The sequence below is a fragment of the Entelurus aequoreus genome, linkage group LG28, assembly GCF_033978785.1.
Source record: "Entelurus aequoreus isolate RoL-2023_Sb linkage group LG28, RoL_Eaeq_v1.1, whole genome shotgun sequence".
Taxonomy (NCBI): domain Eukaryota; kingdom Metazoa; phylum Chordata; class Actinopteri; order Syngnathiformes; family Syngnathidae; genus Entelurus; species Entelurus aequoreus.
Genome location: NC_084758.1, coordinates 19,427,831 through 19,450,330, shown reverse-complemented (window position 1 = coordinate 19,450,330; position 22,500 = coordinate 19,427,831). Strand labels below are relative to the sequence as shown.

The window sequence follows — 22,500 nt, the reverse complement described above, 5'->3', positions numbered from 1 at the left end:
TTCATCAACTCAATAAGACCTATGTTTGCACACATCCTGTTGAGGTCATGTGACCATCACTGCCACGACTGAATTATTATTATATATACACACTCGAGGGCTGCAGAAAACCCATTTCAGAAAAAGAAAACAAACTCTTCCAGTATATTTTTGGGAGAAACAGTGTACAGCTTGTATAGCACTACTGTCCACTGAAAATGTGCATCAATTACAGAATACAATGATTTGCAAATCCTTTTAGACTTGTATTCAATTGAATAGACTGCAAAGACAAGATGTTTAATGTTCGAACTGAAAAACCTAATTTGTTTTGCAAATAATCATTAACTTAGAATTTAATGGCAGCAACACATTGCAAAAAAGTTGGCACCGGATGGTTGTTCCGGAGGACACGACGTCCACAGTTTCCAAAAACTACACTGCTCAAAAAAATTAAAGGAACAGTATTTTTTCAGGGTATGGCATGAATTCAATTGCATTTTTCTGATAAGGTTTTGGTCAGGTACGTGGCAGAGGGGGTTGTTAATCAGTTTCAGCTGCATTGGTGTTGATGGAATTAACAACAGGTGCACTAGAGGGGCAACAACGAGATGGCTCCCAAAACAGGACTGGTTTTGCAGGTGGAGGCCATTTCAAGTTCCTCCCTCTTGATCCTTTTTAAACTGTTTTTCCACAAGTGTTGGCTTTAGCTAGAGTCATTATCACGACTGGGAGCATGAGGCGATTTCTTAACCCTCCTGAAGTTGCGCAGATTGCCCTACTCCTCCAGGATGGCACATCCATGCGTGCTGTTGCAAGAAGATTTGATGTGTCTCCCAGTACAATCTCCAGAGCATGGAGGAGATTCCAGGAGACAGGCAGTTACTCTAGGAGAGCTGGACAGGGCCGTAGACGGTCCTCATCCCATCAGCAGGACCGATATCTGCTGCTTTGTGCAAGGAGGAACAGGTTGAGCACTGCCCGAGCCCTACAGAATGACCTCCAGCAGGCTACTGGTGTGAATGTCTCTGCCCAAACAGTCAGAAACAGACTTCACGAGGGTGGCCTCAGGGCACGACGTCCTGTAGTGTGCCCTGTGCTCACTGCTCAGAACCGTGGAGCTCGATTGGCATTTGCCATAGAACACCAGAATTGGCAAGTCCGCCACTGGTGCCCTGTGCTTTTCACAGATGAGAGCAGGTTTACCCTGAGCACCTGTGATAGACGTGAAAGGGTCTGGAGAAGCCAAGGAGAGCGCTATGCTGCCTGCAACATCATTCAGCATGACCCGTTCGGTGGTGGGTCAGTGATGGTCTGGGGAGGCATTTCCATGGAGGGACCAACAGACCTCTACAGGCTAGAGAACGGCAGTCTGACTGCCATTAGGTATCGGGATGAAATCCTTGCACACATGGTCAGACCCTACGCTGGTGCAGTAGGTCCTGGGTTCCTCCTGGTCCACGACAATGCCCGGCTTCATGTGGCAAGAGTATGCAGACAGTATCTGGAGGATGAAGGAATTGACACAATTGAATGGCCCTCACGATCACCTGATCTAAACCCGATAGAACACCTCTGGGACAGAATGTTTCGGTCCATCAGACGCCGCCAGGTTGCTCCTCAGACTTTACAGGAGCTCACTGATGCCCTTAGACAGATCTGGGAGGACATCCCACAAGACACCATCCGTGGTCTCATTAAAGGCCTACTGAAAGCCACTACTAGCGACCACGCAGTCTGATAGTTTATATATCAATGATGAAATCTTAACATTATAACACATGCCAATACGGCCGGGTTAAATTATAAAGTGACATTTTAAATTTGCCGCTAAACTTCCGGTTCGAAACGCCTCTGAGGATGACGTATGCGCGTGACGTAGCCCGGCGAACACGGGTATGCCTTCCACATTGAAGCCGATACGAAAAAGCTCTGTTTTCATTTCATAATTCCACAGTATTCTGGACATCTGTGTTCGTGAATCTGTTTCAATCATGTTCATTGCATTATAGAGAAGGAAGCCGAGCAAGCAAAGAAGAAAGTTGTCGGTGCGAAATGGACGTATTTTTCGAACGTAGTCAGCCACAACAGTACACAGCCGGCGCTTCTTTGTTTACATTCCCGAAAGATGCAGTCAAGATGGAAGAACTCGGATAACAGACTCTAACCAGGAGGACTTTTGATTTGGATACACAGACGCCTGTAGAGAACTGGGACAACACAGACTCTTACCAGGATTACTTTGATTTGGATGACAAAGACGCAGACGTGCTACTGTGAGTATGCAGCTTTGGCTTTTTTTGCGTATGTACGTAACTTTTTTAAAATATATAAGCTTTATGAACCTTGGGTTAGGTGAACGGTCTTTTGGGCTGAGTGATTGTGTGTGTTGATCATGTGTTTGAATTTTATTGGCGTGTTCTATGGAGCTAGGAGCTAGCAGAGGAGCTAGGAGCTAGCATAACACGTACCGTACCGTACGTGCGCGTCACGTACGTAACTTTTTAAAAATATATAAGCTTTATGAACCTTGGGTTAGGTGAACGGTCTTTTGGGCTGAGTGATTGTGTGTGTTGATCAGGTGTTTGAATTTTATTGGCGTGTTCTATGGAGCTAGGAGCTAGCAGAGGAGCTAGGAGCTAGCATAACACGTACCGTACCGTACGTGCGCGTCACGTACGTAACTTTTTAAAAATATATAAGCTTTATGAACCTTGGGTTAGGTGAACGGTCTTTTGGGCTGAGTGATTGTGTGTGTTGATCAGGTGTTTGAATTGTATTGGCGTGTTCTATGGAGCTAGGAGCTAGCAGAGGAGCAGGGAGCTAGCATAACAAACACGCAGGTGTTATTATGCAGGATTAATTTGTGGCATATTAAATATAAGCCTGGTTGTGTTGTGGCTAATAGAGTATATATATGTCTTGTGTTTATTTACTGTTGTAGTCATTCCCAGCTGAATATCAGGTACCGTGAGTATGCAGCCTTGGCTGCTAAACATTCGATAACTTGACCGTATGTGCGCGTCACGTACGTAACTTTTTAAAAATATATAAGCTTTATGAACCTTGGGTTAGGTAAACGGTCTTTTGGGCTGAGTGATTGTGTGTGTTGATCAGGTGTTTGAATTGTATTGGCGTGTTCTATGGAGCTAGGAGCTAGCAGAGGAGCTAGGAGCTAGCATAACAAACACGCAGGTGTTTTTATGCAGGATTAATTTGTGTCATATTAAATATAAGCCTGGTTGTGTTGTGGCTAATAGAGTATATATATGTCTTGTGTTTATTTACTGTTGTAGTCATTCCCAGCTGAATATCAGGTCACCCTCGGCTCTCACAGCATCTTCCCTATCTGAATAGCTTCAACTCCCCACTAGTCCTTCACTCTCACTTTACTCATCCACAAATCTTTCATCCTCGCTCAAATTAATGGGGAAATTGTCGCTTTCTCGGTCCGAATCTCTCTCACTTCATGCGGCCATCATTGTAAACAATAGGGAACTTTGCGTATATGTTCAACTGACTACGTCACGCTACTTCCGGTAGGGGCAAGCCTTTTTTTATCAGATACCAAAAGTTGCAATCTTTATCGTCGTCGTTCTATACTAAATCCTTTCAGCAAAAATATGGCAATATCGCGAAATGATCAAGTATGACACATAGAATAGTACTGCTATCCCCGTTTAAATAAAAAAAAATCATTTCAGTAGGCCTTTAGGAGCATGCCGCGACGTTGTGAAGAATGCATACAAGCACGTGGGGGCCACACAAGATATTGAAAAGAATTTTGAGTTGCAGAAATTGAATTTAGGCAAAATGGACGAGCCTGCCACTTCATTTTTTCACTTTGATTTTTGGGGTGTCTATATACTGAGCCCTCTGGAGGCTGAAAACTTTTATTTCTATCAAAAGATGTGGCTTCCTTTTGTTCCTGAGACATTAAACTGTCCATATCAGTATAGATATCCAACATTTTTTTTTTCACCATTGAAATCGGATGTGTTTTCAAAGTGTTCCTTTAATTTTTTTGAGCAGTGTATTTGAAATGTGGACTCGTCAGACCACAGAACACTTTTCCACCTTGGATCAGTCCATTCTATATGAGCTCGGGCCCAGCGAAGCCGGCGGCGTTTCTGGGTGTTGTTGATAAATGGCTTTCGCTTTGCAGAGTAGAGTTATAACTTGCACTTACAGATGTAGCGACCAACTGTAGTTACTGACAGTGGGTTTCTGAAGTGTTCCTGAGCCCATGTGGTGATATCCTTTACACACCGATGTCGGTTTTTGATGCAGTACCGCCTGAGGGATCCAAGGTCACGGGCATTCAATGTTGGTTTTCGGCCTTGCTGAGATTTTTCCTGATTCTCTGAACCTTTTGATGATATCACGGACCGTAGATGGTGAAATCCCTAAATTCCTTGCAAAAGTTGTTCTTAAACTGTTCCACGCTTGCTCACGCATTTGTTGACAAAGTGGTGACCCTCGCCCCGTCCTTGTTGGTGAATGACTGAGCATTTCATGGAAGCTGATTTTATACCCAATCATGGCACCCACCTGTTCCCAATTAGCCTGTTCACCTGTGGGATGTTCCAAATAAGTGTTTGATGAGCGTTCCTCAACTTCCTCAGTCTTTTTTGCCACTTGTGCCAGCTTTTTTGAAACATGTTGCTGGCATCAAATTCCAAATTAGCTAATATTTGCAAAAAATAACATTTTCCAGTTGGAACGTTAAGTATCTTGTCTTTGCAGTCTATTCAATTGAATATACCGGTAAGTTGAAAAGGATTTACAAATCCTTGTATTCTGTTTTTATTTACCATTTACACAACGTGCCAACTTCATTGGTTTTGTACCTAAATGATGGCCCACACTACATAGGTCATGTGACCATCACTGCCCTCTGAAGAGACGAATCACTTAGCTCCGAAAGAGTGAATTATTATTTGGTCTCTAATTAAATTGTTATTTTTGCCAATTTTTTCTTACAAAACAAACTGCATCCATTAAATATGACAACACAACGTAAACGTTGCGAATAAATTTCATAAAAATCTTTTTTTTTTTTTACAATAGTGTACAGGTATGCGCTGCGTATCTCGCTTAATCTTACCAGATCCTCAATGATCTCCTTGACAGCAGCTACCACAAGAATAAAAAGCAGCGGCACCAGCGTTGTCCAGCGACCGGTGGGAGACACATCTGGGATTTGCTGGAGAGGGAGTGAGAAAAACAAACAGGTGAAACAAAACATACCACGACTGGGAGTCAGAAATGAAAATTAAGTGTCTGTGTTCAGTATCAGCATCTATTAGCTGCTATTTAATCACCAAAAATAAAAGCGAAAATCCATTCATCCATCCATTTTCTACCGCTTGTCCCTTTCTGGGTTGCGGGGGGTGCTGGAGCCCACGTCAGCTGCATTCAGGCAAAAGGCGGGGTACACCCTGGACAAGTCGCCACCTCATCACAGGGCCAACACATAGACAGACAACATTCACACTCACATTCACACACTAGGGCCAATTTAGTGTTGCCAATCAAAATGAATCCACTTATTAGACACAAGCAATGCCTATAAAACACCACTAGGTGACAGCAACACTCTGCAAACACCTTTTTTTCTTGTTTTATGGCGGGGCACTCAACGTTAAAGGTGCATTATCGCCACCTACTGTATTGGAGTGCAAACCAGAGTTCCCCCCTTCTCCCTCCCTCACATACATATATACCAGGGGTCGGCAACCCAAAATGTTGAAAGAGCCATATTGGACCAAAAATACAAAAACAAATCTGTCTGGAGCCGCAAAAAATTAAAAGCCATATTACATGTGTCATGGGATATACATTTAATTAAGAGGACTTAAAGGAAACTAAATGAGCTCAAATATAGCTACAAATGAGGCATAATGATGCAATATGTACATATCGCTAGCCTAAATAGCATGTTAGCATCGATTAGCTTGCAGTCATGCAGTGACCAAATATGTCTGATTAGCACTCCACACAAGTCAATAACATCAACAAAACTCACCTTTGTGCATTCATGCACAACGTTAAAAGTGTGGTGGACAAAATGAGACAGAAAAAAAGTGGCATAAAACACGTCCTAGAAAGTCGGAGAAAGTTATACATGTAAACAAACTATACGGTGAGTTCAAGGACCGCCAAAATTAGTAGGACAAAACGGCGCTCGCCAAATACTCGAATCAGTGAAGCATGTTTAATATAAGCAGTGTGATTTATAACAATTAGTGTCATGTTTGTCCTCCTACAGAAACCATACTAAACAAAAAAATAGATTTTTTTCCCCTCATCTTTTTCCATTCTTCATACATTTTTGAAAAATCTCCAGAGAGCCACTAGGGTGGCGCTAAAGAGCCGCATGCGGCTCTAGAGCCGCGGGTTGCCGACCCCCGATATATACTGTATACCTTCCCACACTACTATATTCAATACCATAAACCTGTCTCCTCTAAAAACTTCCCTAGAATGTTCTGGTTGCTGCTTCGTACCCCTCTGAGAGTAACCTTCTTCCATCCATGTCTTTTAACTTCCTCTCTTGTTTTTTTCCCCTTTCTCCACTGTATTTCCCACAAGGAATGGATGCATGTTCCACTGACTATATCTCATTGCAGCTGTCACATAATCCTGTTGGGTGTTTACTTATAAGGTGCAATGTCTTATTCAGTCTGGTGTGTCCTAATCGATTCCTTCCACTTTTGTGCTCCCCCTTACAGTTCTTCCCGCTCCTGCTGTATTTTGTATCGCATATAAACGTCTTCCTGTTGTACTCATGTCCCAATGTGATTGCCACTCTTTCAAAATATTGCCTTTAATTAATGATTTTGCCTCTGTCTTACTGACAGGTACCTCTTTGAGCTGCTCTATCGTTACCGTCTTGCCAGCTTATCTGCCAATTCATTGCCCGTTATGCCTGCGTGAGCCAGAGCCCATAGAAAGCTTATGCTAGTATTCACCCTCTCAAGCCTAAACAATATTTTTTAAGATTAAGATTAAAGATTAAAGTACCAATGATTGTCACACACACACTAGATGTGGTGAAATTTGTCCTCTGCATTTGACCCATCCCCTTGGGGAGCAGTGGGCAGCAGCGGCGCCGCGCCCGGGAATCATTTTGGTGATTTAACCCCCAACTCCAACCCTTGATGCGGAGTGCCAAGCAGGGAGGGAAACGGGTCCCATTTTTATAGTCTTTGGTATGACTCGGCTGGGATTTGAACATATATTTATATTCCATCAGCATTACATGGGAATGTCAGGTATTTTTAAGAAAGACTAAGTATACCCAGGGCCGGCCCGTGGCATAGGCCGTATAGGCAAAGGCTAAGGGCGCCGTCTATCAGGGGGCGCCACGCCAGTGCCACAAATGTTGGAGAAAAAAAAAAAGAAAAAAAAAAGTTGGTACTATTATTTCTAAATACAAAAAATAATCCCACGTTAATTAAAATGCAAAGTAAAGCCTATTTAATAGAAATATTATTTGTTACAACATTACGCCCCCCGCCCCTCCCTTCCCGTATCATGACTCTTTTTGGACTTCACCTCATTAAAAAAACAACACAAGATGTCAAAACGGCCAAAACTGTCAGGTGCCCAGGGAAGAAAAAAGAGAAAAGAAGAGGAGAAACGAGAAAAAGACAGAGGTAGCAGGTAGGTAACGTTAGCCTACATGAAATTAATTGTCTGTTACAGAATGTGATAGTAAGCTAATGTTACATGATTCGGCAATTGCTAATCAATACATAGCTAGTTCTGTTTTAACGTCGGGTTAATATTGTGGAGGGGGCTAAATTGTTATGGAAAATAATAATGTAACGTTAGGTAATTACAGTACTCCCTGGTGTACAGTACTTTGTAAGTCATTCTAGTTAATGCAATATTAAAAAGCACAAATGGAGAACTCTGTAGGATCCCCTTTTTTTGTAATATAGTTGTTAAAGTCATACTGGTTTGATATCTTGTTTTGTGCAGTGCCTTATTTATATTGTATTTTTAATTTATTTTATGCAACTTGTTGACACGTTTTATTTTGTGTTTATGTATGTAAAAAATATTGTATTTCATATATTCATTTTTTATTTTTTGTATTCATTTATTTATTTATATTTTTTTGTATCTTGTTAACTATTCTGATTGTTAATTTGCTTTATTTAAGTAAAAAAAAAGGTCAAAGACAAAGCTATTCGGTTTCTTGTGAGTATATACACTTCACTGCCGATGTGGGGGGGCGCCACCTAAAATCTTGCCTAGGGCGCCAGATTGGTTAGGGCCGGGCCTGGTTATACCTAATAAGTTCCACTATACAGGCAAACTTTTTTGAGCACCTCTGAGATTGTGACTTACAGTGGGGTCTGGATGAATTTTTCCCTCATTCCTGTGACAATCCTGCGTGTGACTGAAGCATTAAAAGGGGAACTTCACTTTTTGGGGGAATTTTGTCTATCACTCACAATCCTTATATAACACAAGTACACGTTTATTTGTTGTTATGCATTCCAGAGGTAAAGCGGCATGAAAAACTAAAAAATAGTAATAAATAATACAAACCCCAAAACCAGTGAAGTTGGCATGTTGTGTAAATCGTAAATAAAAACAGAATACAATGATTAGCTAATCCTTTCCAATCTATATTGTATTGAATAGACTGCAAAGACAATATACTTAACGTTCGAACTGGAATAGAGTCACCACTTTGTGAACAAATGCGTGACCAAATTGTCGAACAGTTTAAGAACAACATTTCTCAACCAGCTATTGCAAGGAATTTAGGGATTTCACCATCTACGGTCCGTAATATCATCAAAAGTTTCAGAGAATCCGGAGAAATTACTGCACGTAAGCGGCTAAGCCCGTGATCTTCGATCCCTCAGGCGGTACTGCATCAAAAAGCGACATCAGTGTGTAAAGGATATCACCACATGGGCTCAGGAACACTTCAGAAAACCACTGTCAGTAACTACAGTTGGTCGCTACATCTGTAAGTGCAAGTTAAAACTCTACTATGCAAAGCGAAAGCCATTTATCAACAACACCCAGAAACGCCGCCAGCTTCGCTGGGCCCAAGCTCATCTAGGATGGACTGTTGCAAAGCGTAAAAGTGTTCTGTGGTCTGACGAGTCCACATTTCAAATTGTTTTTGGAAACTGTTTTTATTTACGACTTCACTGGTTTTGGGGTTTTGTACATGGTGCTCAATAATATGTATAGATTGAAGATAAAATGCAACAACAAAAACACTAACATCCGTGTTGCACACAACGAAAAAAACAATACACAGAATTAGCGATGCTCAAAACCTTAGCAAATAACAAAAACACAAAAGAACAACAAATAAAATAAAGTATGAGGTTTTAGGAGTTTTTAAACATCAGCAGCAACTTGAAAATAATGTAATAGTGTTTTTAGCTCCCCCGCAACCCTGAGAGGGACAAGCGGTAGAAAATGGATGGATGGATGTTTTTAGCTCAACATTTTAGAAGACCTTTGTTCCCTTTAAAATTTAATCCAGGGACACCAAGTTGTCAAGTGCATCATAAACACTTCTTAAGCAAATTAGACTATTAGACTATATAACCACATCATTATTTCTGCCAGCTTTTCAAACCTGTTTTTGTTCATGCAACTAGGAACATGTCTATTTGCACATAGTTTACATTTTGGAAGAAATGTCATCTCCATCGCTTTCAAGTGCATCCATCTCTCTCGCGTTGTTGATTTGAGAGAATCACCTAAATTGCAACTCGCCACGCTGCGGTGGTGAACGCGTGTTGCCCCGGGCGATCCCAAGACTTGAGTCAACGGGCAAGCTACTTGGAAAGTTACTCTAGATTAAAGGCCTACTGAAACCCACTACTACCGACCACACAGTCTGATAGTTTATATATCAATGATGAAATCTTAACATTGCAACACATGCCAATACGGCCGGGTTAACTTATAAAGTGCAATTTTAAATTTCCCGCGAAACTTCCGGTTGAAAATGTCTATGTATGATGACGTATGCGCGTGACGTCAATCGTTGAAACGGAAGTATTGGTACCCCATTGAATCCAATACAAAAAGCTCTGTTTTCATTGCAAAATTCCACAGTATTCTGGACATCTGTGTTGGTGAATCTTTTGCAATTTGTTTAATAAGCAATGAAGACTGCAAAGAAGAAAGTTGTAGGTGGGATCGGTGTATTAGCGGCTGGCTGCAGCAACACAACCAGGAGGACTTTGACTTGGATAGCCGCCGACCGCATCGATGATCGGGTGAAGTCCTTCGTCGCTCCGTCGATCGCTGGAACGCAGGTGAGAACGGGTGTTGAGCAGATGAGGGCTGGCTGGCGTAGGTGGATAGCTAATGTTTTTAGCATAGCTCTGTGAGGTCCCGTAGCTAAGTTAGCTTCAATGGCGTCGTTAGCAACAGCATTGTTAAGCTTCGCCAGGCTGGAAAGCATTAACCGTGTAGTTACAGGTCCATGGTTTAATAGTATTGTTGATTTTCTTTCTATCCTTCCAGTCAGGGGTTTATTTCTTTTGTTTCTATCTGCAGTTAAGCCAGATGCTATCACGTTAGCTCCACAGCTAAAGTGCTTCACCGATGTATTGTCGTGGAGATAAAAGTCACTGTGAATGTCCATTTCGCATTCTCGACTCTCATTTTCAAGAGGATATAGTATCCGAGGTGGTTTAAAATACAAATCCGTGATCCACAATAGAAAAAGGAGAAAGTGTGGAATCCAATGAGCCAGCTTGTACCTAAGTTACGGTCAGAGCGAAAAAAGATATGTCCTGCACTGCACTCTAGTCCTTCACTCTCACGTTCCTCATCCACAAATCTTTCATCCTCGCTCAAATTAATGGGGTAATCGTCGCTTTCTCGGTCCGGATCGCTCTCGCTGCTGGTGTAAACAATGGGGAAATGTGTGGCGCTCTTCAACCCGTGACGTCACGCTACTTCCGGTACAGGCAAGGCTTTTTTTTTATCAGCGACCGAAAGTTGTGAACCTTATCGTCGTTGTTCTCTACTAAATCCTTTCAGCAAAAATATGGCAATATCGCGAAATGATCAAGTATGACACATAGAATGGATCTGCTATTCCCGTTTAAATAAAAAAAATTCATTTCAGTAGGCCTTTAAATGTCGCGACGCTAGAATTGTAGCAAGCTTCACTACGAGCTACACGGCAAAAGTAGCTTGCTACATCAAAGCTGCATTTAACAGCATTTCTATCTATGGGCCCACATGTAAAATATCAATGTTAATGTAACAGAGTGTACAAATGACCCAATAAGGGTCCATTACTATTAACTATCCAACTAAAACTACCTCTAGGGGTCCCTACACCCCACTGTATGTATTTTTTTAGTTTGCCTTTTCTTTGGCCCACCCCTATAATGTAATCAATTTTCTCTACATACAGTAAAAAACAGCATCTATCTATATCAGGGGTGTCAAACGTACGGCCCGAACAGGTTTTTTCCGGCCCGCGGGATGAGTTTGCTAAGTGTAATAATGAGCCGAAATTTTTGAATGAAAGAAACTGCTGTTCTAAACGTGTCCACTAGATGTCGCAATTGCAATTCTTTGTATCTTTGTAGATGATGCTACATATGTAAAAAAAACAAAAAAAACATGTTAGTGCACCAGTCGAGGAAAATGATCAAACTACATAAATAACATCCTGTAATTTGATTTTGATATTATTTTTCCAATGAGTTGACTGATGAACATTATCACATCTTTTATTCAGAAAGTATAAATAATGACAAATAAAGATAGAATACTATTAACCGTAACATGTAAGTGTAAAAAACAACAACAACAACATTAATTTTTAAACAAAGAAAACAATCTGAAGTTGTCTATATTTTTAAGTTATCGTGCCGTGATTTTATCAGTCCGGCCCACTTGGGAGTAGATTTTTCTCCGTGTGGCCCCCCATCTAAAATGAGTTTGACACCCCCGATCTATATCTTGACCAAAAAAAAAACAATGACTTGTGTGTTGTTTGGGAACAGTTGGTAATGGTTATGTGGCAGTACAACTTTTCATGAACTCAACTCACCTTTAATGTGTGTTCCTAAATTTGTGTTGGACATCTTAGATGAAGAGAGAAGTGATGATATTGGTTTACAGACTACAGACTACTTAAAAAAACTTATAAAAACTAAGGTTTTGGGTGTTGTTTTCTCTAAACCAGGGGTGTCTGAGTCATTTTAGCTCAGGGACCCCGTTAAACCCAGATTCCGAACTAACAAAGGTCTTAACTCATTCTCCTTCTATGCCACATCAATATGGAATGCACTCCCAACAGGTGTAAAAGAAAGGGCATCTCTATCCTCCTTCAAAACCACACTAAAATAACACCTCCAGGCAACTTCAACCCTAAACTAACACCCTCCCTTCCACATAATACCTCCCTGATTGTAAATAATCAAATTTAGATACCAGTACTTATTCTTATACTTTCTGATCTCTCTCTCTATGTCCACTACTTGCTGTACATATCCTACCAAGTCAGTCCTACACTGTTTCAATGTCCATTTATCTGATGATGCAATTGTTGATGACTGAAGTGTTGATATCAACCAAACCTAACCCCCCCCACATCCCACACCCCGGATTGTAAATAATGCAAATAATTAAGTGTATATATACTCTGATGATTATCTTGTGTGATGACTGTATTATGATGATAGTATATATCTGTATCTTGAATCAATGGAGGAAAATCTATTCCCAAGTGGGCCGGAATGGTAAAATCATGGCATGATAACTTAAAAATAAAGAGAACTTCAGGTTGTTTTCATTTGCCAAAAATAGAACAAGCACATTATGAAAACGTACAAGTTACGAATAATCCTCCGGACAAAACACTTCAAATTCGTTGAAAATTCTGAGGAAATTGGTGCAGTTTCAAAAACACAATGAGCTTAGACTTGGTCTCAGTGTATCTACAAAGTCACGGTCTTTCTGGGATTGAACAGAAAAACATGACATGTAAACTCTTCTAGGTATCAAATACCTCCTTTGTCATGTCCACGTATCAATACAGAGCTAACTCAACAAACCGTAAGAAACAGAGGTAAAAACTATTCAAAAGGGTTAAGTTCACTTTTCTCGTGTTTGACAGAGACATTTTGGGGTGCCAAATGACCGTGTGTTTGAAGCAGAAGACATAAAACGGCAGGTTTTAAGTTTCATGTGGGCCGAGGAGGAGGAGCCACAGTCCCCCTTTACTGTGTACCTCTTGCTTGGCCTCGGTATAAACTGTTTCCTTGCCTAAAAGAATTGCTATTGTGAGATCCAGTGGACACATTTAGAATAGGGATGTCCGATAATGGCTTTTTTGCCGATATACGATATTCCGATATTGTCCAACTCTTAATTACTGATACCGATATCAACCGATACTGATATATACAGTCGTGGAATTAACACATTATTATGCCTAATTTGGACAACCAGGTATGGTGAAGATAAGGTCCTTTAAAAAAAAATAATAATAAAATAAGATAAATAAATGAAAAAGGGTAATGCAGGTATAAAGTAGACTAAAAATGTACCGTAGTAGCAATATAAAATATAACATATGTAATATTTACATATTAAATATACAGTATATAATATATACTGATATATTATATTATATGTTTATATCATATATACAGTATACAACAAATCCCAATTACATACATAATTGTGACTCATTATACGAACAACCGATCATCATGGATTTTTTCCGTATATATGGATGTTCCCATTCATCCGAGTCATTGATTTTTCTCCGTATTTTTTGGGGGGGCGGGCATGGATTCACAGTCCATTTTCTGTCTTTGTAGCTTGTAGCTTTGATGTAACATACCTCACTACATGGGTCAAAAAGTAGCTAAGCTACAGGACAAGCTACTCGTTAAGCTACCGCCAAGCTACTGGGAAATGTAGTTAGCTACGTAGCTTAGCTACATGTAGCTTGTTACTCGTGTTGTCCCGATACCAATATTACCGGTATCAAAATGTATTTCGGTATTTTTCTGTACTTTTCTAAATAAAGGGGACCACAAAAAATTGCATTAATGGCTTTATTTAAAAAAAATCTTAGGCTACATTAAACATATGTTTCTTATTGCAAGTTAAATAAAATAGTGAACATACAAGACAACTTGTCTTTTAGTAGTAAGTAAACAAACAAAGGCTCCTAATTTAGCTGCTGACATATGCAGTAACATATTGTGTCATTTATCTCCCTATTTTGTCAAAATTATTAAGGACAAGCGGTAGAAAATGTATTATTAATCTACTTGTTAATTTACTGTCAATATCTGCTTCCTTTCTCTTTTAACATGTTCTATCTACACTTCTGTTAAAATGTAATAATCACTTATTCTTCTGTTTGGATGCTTTACATTAGTTTTGGATGACACCACAAATTTGGGTATCAATCCGATATCAAGTCGTTACAGGATCATACATTGGTCATATTCAAAGTCCTCATGTAATTTCCTGAGTTTATAAACATAATATAAATTTTCTTTTAAACGCAAAAAGATTTTGTGATGCTAAAAAATAGCAATGTAATCATAGTAGTATCGACTAGATACGCTCCTGTATCATTACAGTGGATGTCAGGTGTAGATCCAGCAATGGTGTTTGTTTACATTGTGACGCCAGTGAGCTACGGTGTGTAGTGAAGCATGTTTAGCTATTCCTCGTCCTGCAGGGATGATACTTGTAAGAAACTTACTTTATCTGTCACCACGGAGACGATGATTAGTGATTTAGAAGTAGCTACAACACTGCAGACTGGGGATGGACTTTAGCCGCTAGCTAGCTAGCCGTGTCTTAAAGCACCTCTTCCTGAGGGCGTTTCAGTGTTATAACTTCACCTTTATGGTTAGTTTTTAAGCCAAAATGCGTCCATTCTCCCTTTTCTGTCTACACACTGTCTGCTTGTAAGTACTCTGTGATTGTGCGCTGCCGAACACGCTCCTCTGCTCGTAAAACCAACAATGACACAACGTGACGACGACGGGGGAGTCAGACCGATACTTTTTAGAGACGGTATAGTACCGAATATGATTCATTAGTATCGCGGTACTATACCAATACCGGTATACCGTACAACCCTACTTGTTACTGCCAATCACTAGTCAAACAGACCCGATTGCTGGCAACAATACTGTTTTTTATGGAGAACAAAATCCGGGGGGAAACTGGGAAAGGAGGACAAACTACGGGAAGTTTGACAGATATGCTTCACCCGCTCCTCGTACTGGAGTTGGTGTCAGTTTGTGGGTGGAGGCGGGACAGCGCAGACAGAATGTGCAGAGACTTCGGCGTCAACACCTTATTGTCTCAAATACTCCGGTATCATTTGTAATTAGGGATGATGTTTGAAAAGAAATTATCGAGTTTGAACCTATTATCGAATCCTATTGTCGAACCGATTCCTCATCGATTCTCTTATCGAGTCCAGATAGGTTGTTGAATATGGAAAAAAAACAATATTTGGTTTAACAAAAGCTCTCTTTTATTATATAAGAAAAAAATAAAATCTAATAAATAAATAAAAATTGACTGTTACCCCCCTAAAAAAATAATATAAAATAAATAAATATTGACTGTTGTTACCCAAAGTATATTAAGTGGGATTTTTCAGAAAAATAAATATATACAGTAACACAAAAACAAGCTGTCTCTGTGATCACTATAGGTGTATAAATAATAATAGTGTTAAATAAAATCAGTCCCTTGGGCACAAAACTGAAAATACAGCTCTCCAAAAAGTGCACTTCTGCTGCTATTTGACATAACTGTTTGTTATGATGCTTTGACATTTTTGCACTTTATTTGTTTATTGGAAGAAAATTCCATGAAGAGAAAAGTTGTTTGCAAATGTGGTTACAATGCTGAAAAATGAAAAGTTAAAGCTAAAAAAAGAAATACACTTTATTGAGTTAACATTATTTCTTTATAGGGGGAAAGATGTGATATCAGCTAGGGAATATAACAACTACGCTACCCAGCATGCAACGGGAGTGGCAAGCATGCGAAAAGTGTTGTTGCATGTCGCCACGCCGGCAGCTAAGAATGAGGTTATGAGCACGCTGTGAAAGTAAACGTCAAGAACTCAGCCAACACGCCTCGTCTGCATTATTTATAACTAGACAGACAACACATATACTGTGTGATTTTGTTTTGTTTACAAGGAAAGAAAAACAAAAGGTAAAAAAGGGAGATGTCATATATGTATGTGCTGCGGTTGCTTTAAGAACGTTGCGCCAGCTGCCGTAAAGGAGGTGCGTTGCTATCCTGGTTGCTATGTTTCCGGTTGGTCGTAAAAGTGTTCGTCATGTGTTTTACCCTGCTCAAATCTCTCAGTAAAGTTATTCATTGGATTATACCTTTTGTTTTGAACTTTATTACACCTTGGAGCGCTTTTTCCGGTCCATTGTTTTTCCTGCTTTCGCTATCTGCTCCTAATGACTGAGCATCATTTCTTGTGATGTCTCACGGGGCATTTCTGGTCGGGACGGGATTCGAATAAAGAACCAACTCTTTTTCTTTACTATAGTGGTCTCGATAACGGGTACCGGTTCTCAAAAAGGGATTAGAGTCCGAGGACTCGGTTCTTTTCTTATCGAACAACCGGGAAAATCGGATTCGAGTACCATCCCTATTTGTAATTGCCCCGGTACAAACAAATGCAAACAGTAGAGTCGGGGTTTCTACTTCTTGTAATCAAATTCAAGCCGAGCGAGGCCCAGCAGGAGCGAGGGACGCTTTTGTTCAAGGTTGCAACATCGAGCGGGCAGCTAATGAAGATTCACCGACTGCTTTTCAAAACAGCGACTTCAAGGTTACGGCGAAGGGAGGTCTCTCCCTTCATGCGAGCTGCGGGAATAAAGGTGTAGAAGCGAGCTTTAGTACCACCTGGGACATGGCTTTTTGCTTCTTTTGAGTCACATTGCAGGGATTGACACTGGAGAAGAAGCATCAATGGCTCACCCAACATTCCATCCAATAAAAGTATACACAGGCCGAAGGACAGGTACAGGAACACCGCGTCTAATATCATATCAAGTTTGTTGGGCCAGGAGGCAAAATTAGTTTCCTTTTAAGAGAGCATAATATTACATGTATTATTCATAACTAAACTAGCACAACCTTTGTGTGTGTGTCTTTATGAGCGTATATACGGTAAAAAAAAAATGACAGACATGACCTTTGGAAACCGTGTCTAGGTCAACGTCAACAGTCCGCCGCTTGCATACTAATAATGGAAGGCAAGACCCAACTGAGTCTCCGGGCCAAAGATTTGTGAGGAATGACAGCTTGTGCATCTTGTAATGCAGGGGTGTCCAAAGTGCGGCCCGGGGGGCAATTAAAAACATGATAAGTGGTATAAAAGAGCAAACAGGTGAAATGTAACAAGAAAATGTCGCAATGTTTACTCTAATAACACAAAGCTGCCATGCATGCTGTTTCTTTCTTTCAAAAATAATAATGAATCAAAATCAATGTCATTATGAATTATTGACCTATTCAAGGCTCCAATTACGTCACATTTGAGATATTTTTGGGGGAAATGTTGCATATTTTGTGTTTGCCATATAAAAAACTGAGCTGTTTTTTTTAAAGGGCCTAAAACGAACAAACGAAAAACATAAACAACAATAAAACGTATAATTGACGGATAGATCTGAAGATCTCGAGATTATTGTGTTAAAAGTAAACAGTAAAAAAAAAAATTGAATTTATTTTTTAACACTATAATTATTTGGATCCCCTATAATTTTAGTGTGATATGTTTTTAAGTGTCATTGCTCAAAAAATAATAATGAATTAAAATCAATGGTGTTATGAGTTATTGACCTTTTTAAGGCTCCAATTATTATATAATCTCAAATATTCCACTAAAAATGTTATTGGGTGAAAATATTGCATATTTTGTATTCTTTTCATTAAAAAACTGGGTTTTCTTTGACAAGAGCATACAACTTAAACCTTTAAAACCGTTATATTGACAGATAGACCTAATGTTGATCCAGAGATTTAAAACTTGAATAATAAAAAATAATACTGAATAATGACACATTTTTATTATTTTTTTAATTTTTATAGAATTTATTTTTTAACACTAATAATTTTAGTGTGATTTGTTTTTAAGTGTCATTGTTCAAAAAATAATGAATTAAAATCAATGTTATGAGTTATTGACCTTTTTAAGGCTCCAATTATTATATAATCTCAAATATTCCACTTAAAAATTGTGAAAATATTGCATATTTTGTATTTTTTCCATAAAAAAACAGGGTTTTCTTTGACAACAAGAACATACAACTTAAATCTTTAAAACCGTTATATTGACAGATAGACCTAATGTTTATCTAGAGATTTAAAACTTGAATAATAATAAAAATAATAATACTGAATAATGACACATTTTTAATATTTTTTGGACCAAAACCCTTTGGGGTCCCCGGGATCAAGCCTGAGTGGAGGCCTAAATGTATATTTTTTATACATATATTGTATTGGTTTTTAAAATAAAAAATATCACAATGGCCCCCGCTTGCTTTGATTTTTCAGAATGCGGCCCTCAGTGGAAAAAGTTTGGACACCCCTGCTGTAATGCATTCAAGTACTACACAGTGTTACCTGGTGGGCCTGCAAGGTGGGAACGCTTACCTGCAAGAGTGCAATGAAGAGGAAAAAGGCGTTGGCCGCCCTCCTGAACTGCGAGTAGAGGAACCTCGGGAGGAAGGTGATGACGTTGTACTTGGCCGTGCTGGAGAGAGAAGGAAGCAGCACGGTTCAATAAATGACAAGTCGTCTTGGACAGAAGTCAACATAAGCACGCAAAATAACAGGTAGTTATGTATGGTGCAGAATAGTGTTGTCCCGATACCAATATTTTGGTGCCGCTACCGGTACCAAAATGTATTTTGATACTGCTCGGTACTCTTCTAAATAAAAGGGGACCACAAAAAATTGCATTATTGGCTTTATTTTAACCAAAAAAATCTTAGGCTACATTAAACATATGTTTCTTATTGCAAGTTTGTCCTTAAATAAAATAGTGAACATACAAGACAACTTGTCTTTTAACACTAGAAGTCCCAGCATTTTTCTGTCTACCTAGAAGACCCAGAGAGGGGTCATTTGGCCCGACGCTTTTCCCGAATACACTAATCACTCATTTTGTTATGGTAATGAGGCTGTTAGGGGCAGTTTGTCTAGGTAGACAGAAAAATTATACATGTGGGAAATGCCGAAAGGAGCAATGGCAGTGCCAGGATTGTGAGTGACTGCTCAAATGTATGTCAGTCACGTTTACATGGACATGGTTTTTCATTCTTTGTAAATATGCTTTTTTCTTTGTACATTTTTTTTTTTAACTATTTTTGGCACACAAAAATAACAATTGCTTCTGCAACAACCCTCCACACCAAAACTGGGAAAACAGTTGCTTTTTCATTCTTTGTAAATATGTTTTGTTTTGTATTTTTTTTAACAATAAATGTCAGAGTGTTGATCCCTTCATTCTGTTGATCCTTGCAAAAACACACACAACCTACCTCAGAACTAAAGCTTGAGCTGTAAGGTCCCCTCCCCCACACAGGCTCAAGTGGCCCCCTGCCGTGTGCCACTAACAGCCACATTTTCATAACAAAAGGAGTGTCCACAGGGGGGACTAGGGGTCAAATGACCCTCTTGTGTGTTTTCTAGGTAAAAGTGTCAATTGACCCTTCTCTGGGACTTCGCGTGTTAATAGTAAGTAAACAAACAAAGGCTCCTAATTTAGCTGCTGACATATGCAGTAACATATTGTGTCATTTATCTACCTATTATTTTGTACACATTATTAAGGACAAGTGGTAGAAAATGAATTATAAATCTACTTGTTCATTTACTGTTAATATCTGCTTACTTTCTCTTTTAACATGTTCTATCTACACTTCTGTTAAAATGTAGTAATCACTTATTCTTCTGTTGGTGGATGCTTTACATTAGTTTTGGATGATACCCCAAATTTGGGTATCAATCCGATACCAAGTAGTAGGGTTGCGGAAGGATGACTTTTTAGAGGCGGTATAGTACCGAATATGATTCATCAGTATTGTAGTAGACCATACAACCCTTGTGCAGAATATGGGGGCTCACATACATTCTATACTATATAAAATTAATGAAAAAATAAGACCAAAAAAAATCTGTTTTAGTCGGATTTTGTGCAAAAAAAAAGTGTAAAACACTTGTTTTTAATTAATAACATCTGACATTATTTTTATATACATATTAAAAAACAACAATGCATACATCTTTTGTTGTTTTACCTATGTTATTCTTAAATATTTAAAAAAATTATATTGTATTATACCAAATATTTGTTGAAATTATTTTTATAAACCATGTTCTTGTATGAAAAATTCTGAAATGCAAATAGAGTAATTTCCATGTTTTTTGGGATGTATTGTGTCACGGGGGGGGGTCGTTCTTTATTATCTTTTTAATTTTTTATTTATATTTTAATACACTGTAGCACTTTGAGATTGTTTACTCAATATGAAGTGCTTTTTACAAATAAAATCTATTATTATTATTATTATCTCCCGGGATGCAGAACGGACAACTCCGGACAAAGCGTGAAGGTAGGAGTATGATTTATTTAACATAAATCACAGCTTAAACCAAAAACAGGAAACAAGCAAAAGGAAAGCGTGCCGTTCGCCCGAAAAGCTAAAGAAACCCAACTTAGCACTGGAATCATAAACAAGGAAATGTACTAGCTGTGGCATGAACAAACAAGACTTACGTGGACCAGGCATGAAGCGAACAATGAAGCCAGGCCGACTGGCAAAAGCAAACTTAAATAATGCCTCTGATTAGTGCTCGGGTAGCAGGTGAGCAGCCGAACACTAATCAGAGACAGGTGAACATAATTAGCAACCATGGCAACCAAAACAAACTCAGGGAGGTGCACACACAGGAACTAAAAGGAGTCCAAAACTAACAGAAAATAACTACACAAAACATGATCTAGACCACAGATCATGACATATTGGCAATAAACATTTATTTCAAATGTATTTCAAATGTTAGCTACCATTATCCAATGTAAAAGAGTTTTCTTTTTATGATACTACATAACACTTTTTGCATTTCCGGTGCAGCCCACAATATTAACTTCTTTCTTGTAGTGCCAACCATTCTTATTGCACAATATTTACTCTGATATCATTCCTATTGTACAATATTTACTCTATCATTCTTATTGTACAATATTTACTCTATTATTCTTATTGTACAATATTTACTCTGATATCATTCTTATTGTACAATATTTACTCTGATATCATTCTGATTGTACAATATTTACTCTGATATAATTATTGTACAATATTTACTCTGATATCATTCTGATTGTACAATATTTAATCTCATATCATTCTTATTGTACAATATTTACTCTGATATCATTCTTATTGTACAATATTTACTACGATATCATTCTGATTGTACAATATTTACTCCGATATTCTTATTGCACAATATTTACTCCGATATCATTATTGCACAGTATTTACTCAGATATTCTTATTGCACAATATTTACTCCGATATCATTATTATTGTACAGCTCTGATATCATGCTTATTGCATAATATTTACTTCGCTATTCTTATTGCACAATATTTACTACGATATTCTTATTGCACAATATTTACTCCGATATTCTTATTGCACAATATTTACTCCAATATCATTCTTATTGCACAATAGTTACTCTGATATCATCCTAATTGTACAATATTTACTCCGATATTCTTATTGTACAACATTTACTCCGATATAATTCTGATTGTACAATATTTAGTCCGATATCATTCTTATTGCACAATATTTACTCCGATATCATTCTTATTGTACAGTATTTACTCCGATATCATTCTTATTGTACAGCTCTGATATCATGCTTATTGCACAATATTTACTCCGAAATCATTCTTATTGCACAATAGTTACTCTGATATCATTCTTATTGTACAAGATTTACTCTGATATCATTCCTATTGCACAATATTTACTCTGATATTCTTATTGCACACTATTTACTCAGTCATATTGTACAATATTTACTCCAATATCATTCTTATTGTACAATATTTACTCGATATCATCCTTATTGTACAATATTTACTCCGATATTCTCATTGTACAATATTTACTCGATATCATCCTTATTGTACAATATTTACTCCGATATCATTCTCATTGTACAATATTTACTCTATATAATCCTTATTGTACAATATTTACTCCTATATCATTCTTATTGTACAATATTTACTCCGATATCATTCATATTGTACAATATTTACTCCGATATCATTCTCATTGTACAATATTTACTCGATATCATCCTTATTGTACAATATTTACTCCTATATCATTCTTATTCTACAATATTTACTCCTATATCCTTCTTATTGTACAATATTTACACCGATAT

At 38.4% G+C, this 22,500-nt stretch overlaps 1 protein-coding gene across 5 annotated transcripts in view; it reads right to left on the bottom strand.

Annotated features, from left to right (window-relative positions):
- LOC133645013 (phospholipid-transporting ATPase IA-like) overlaps nucleotides 1-22,500 on the bottom strand; it is a 427,043-nt gene that overhangs the window by 313,517 nt on the left and 91,026 nt on the right. For 4 of the 5 annotated variants that reach the window (XM_062039795.1, XM_062039796.1, XM_062039797.1 and 1 more), the window contains exons 3-4: nucleotides 18,676-18,775; nucleotides 5,087-5,185 (exon numbers count right to left, since the gene is read on the bottom strand). In XM_062039795.1, coding sequence (XP_061895779.1) covers nucleotides 5,087-5,185; nucleotides 18,676-18,775 — 199 coding nt within the window. Of the gene's footprint in view, nucleotides 1-5,086; nucleotides 5,186-18,675; nucleotides 18,776-22,500 lie in introns of those variants that run through there. The other variant, XM_062039799.1, reaches the window with a different exon arrangement.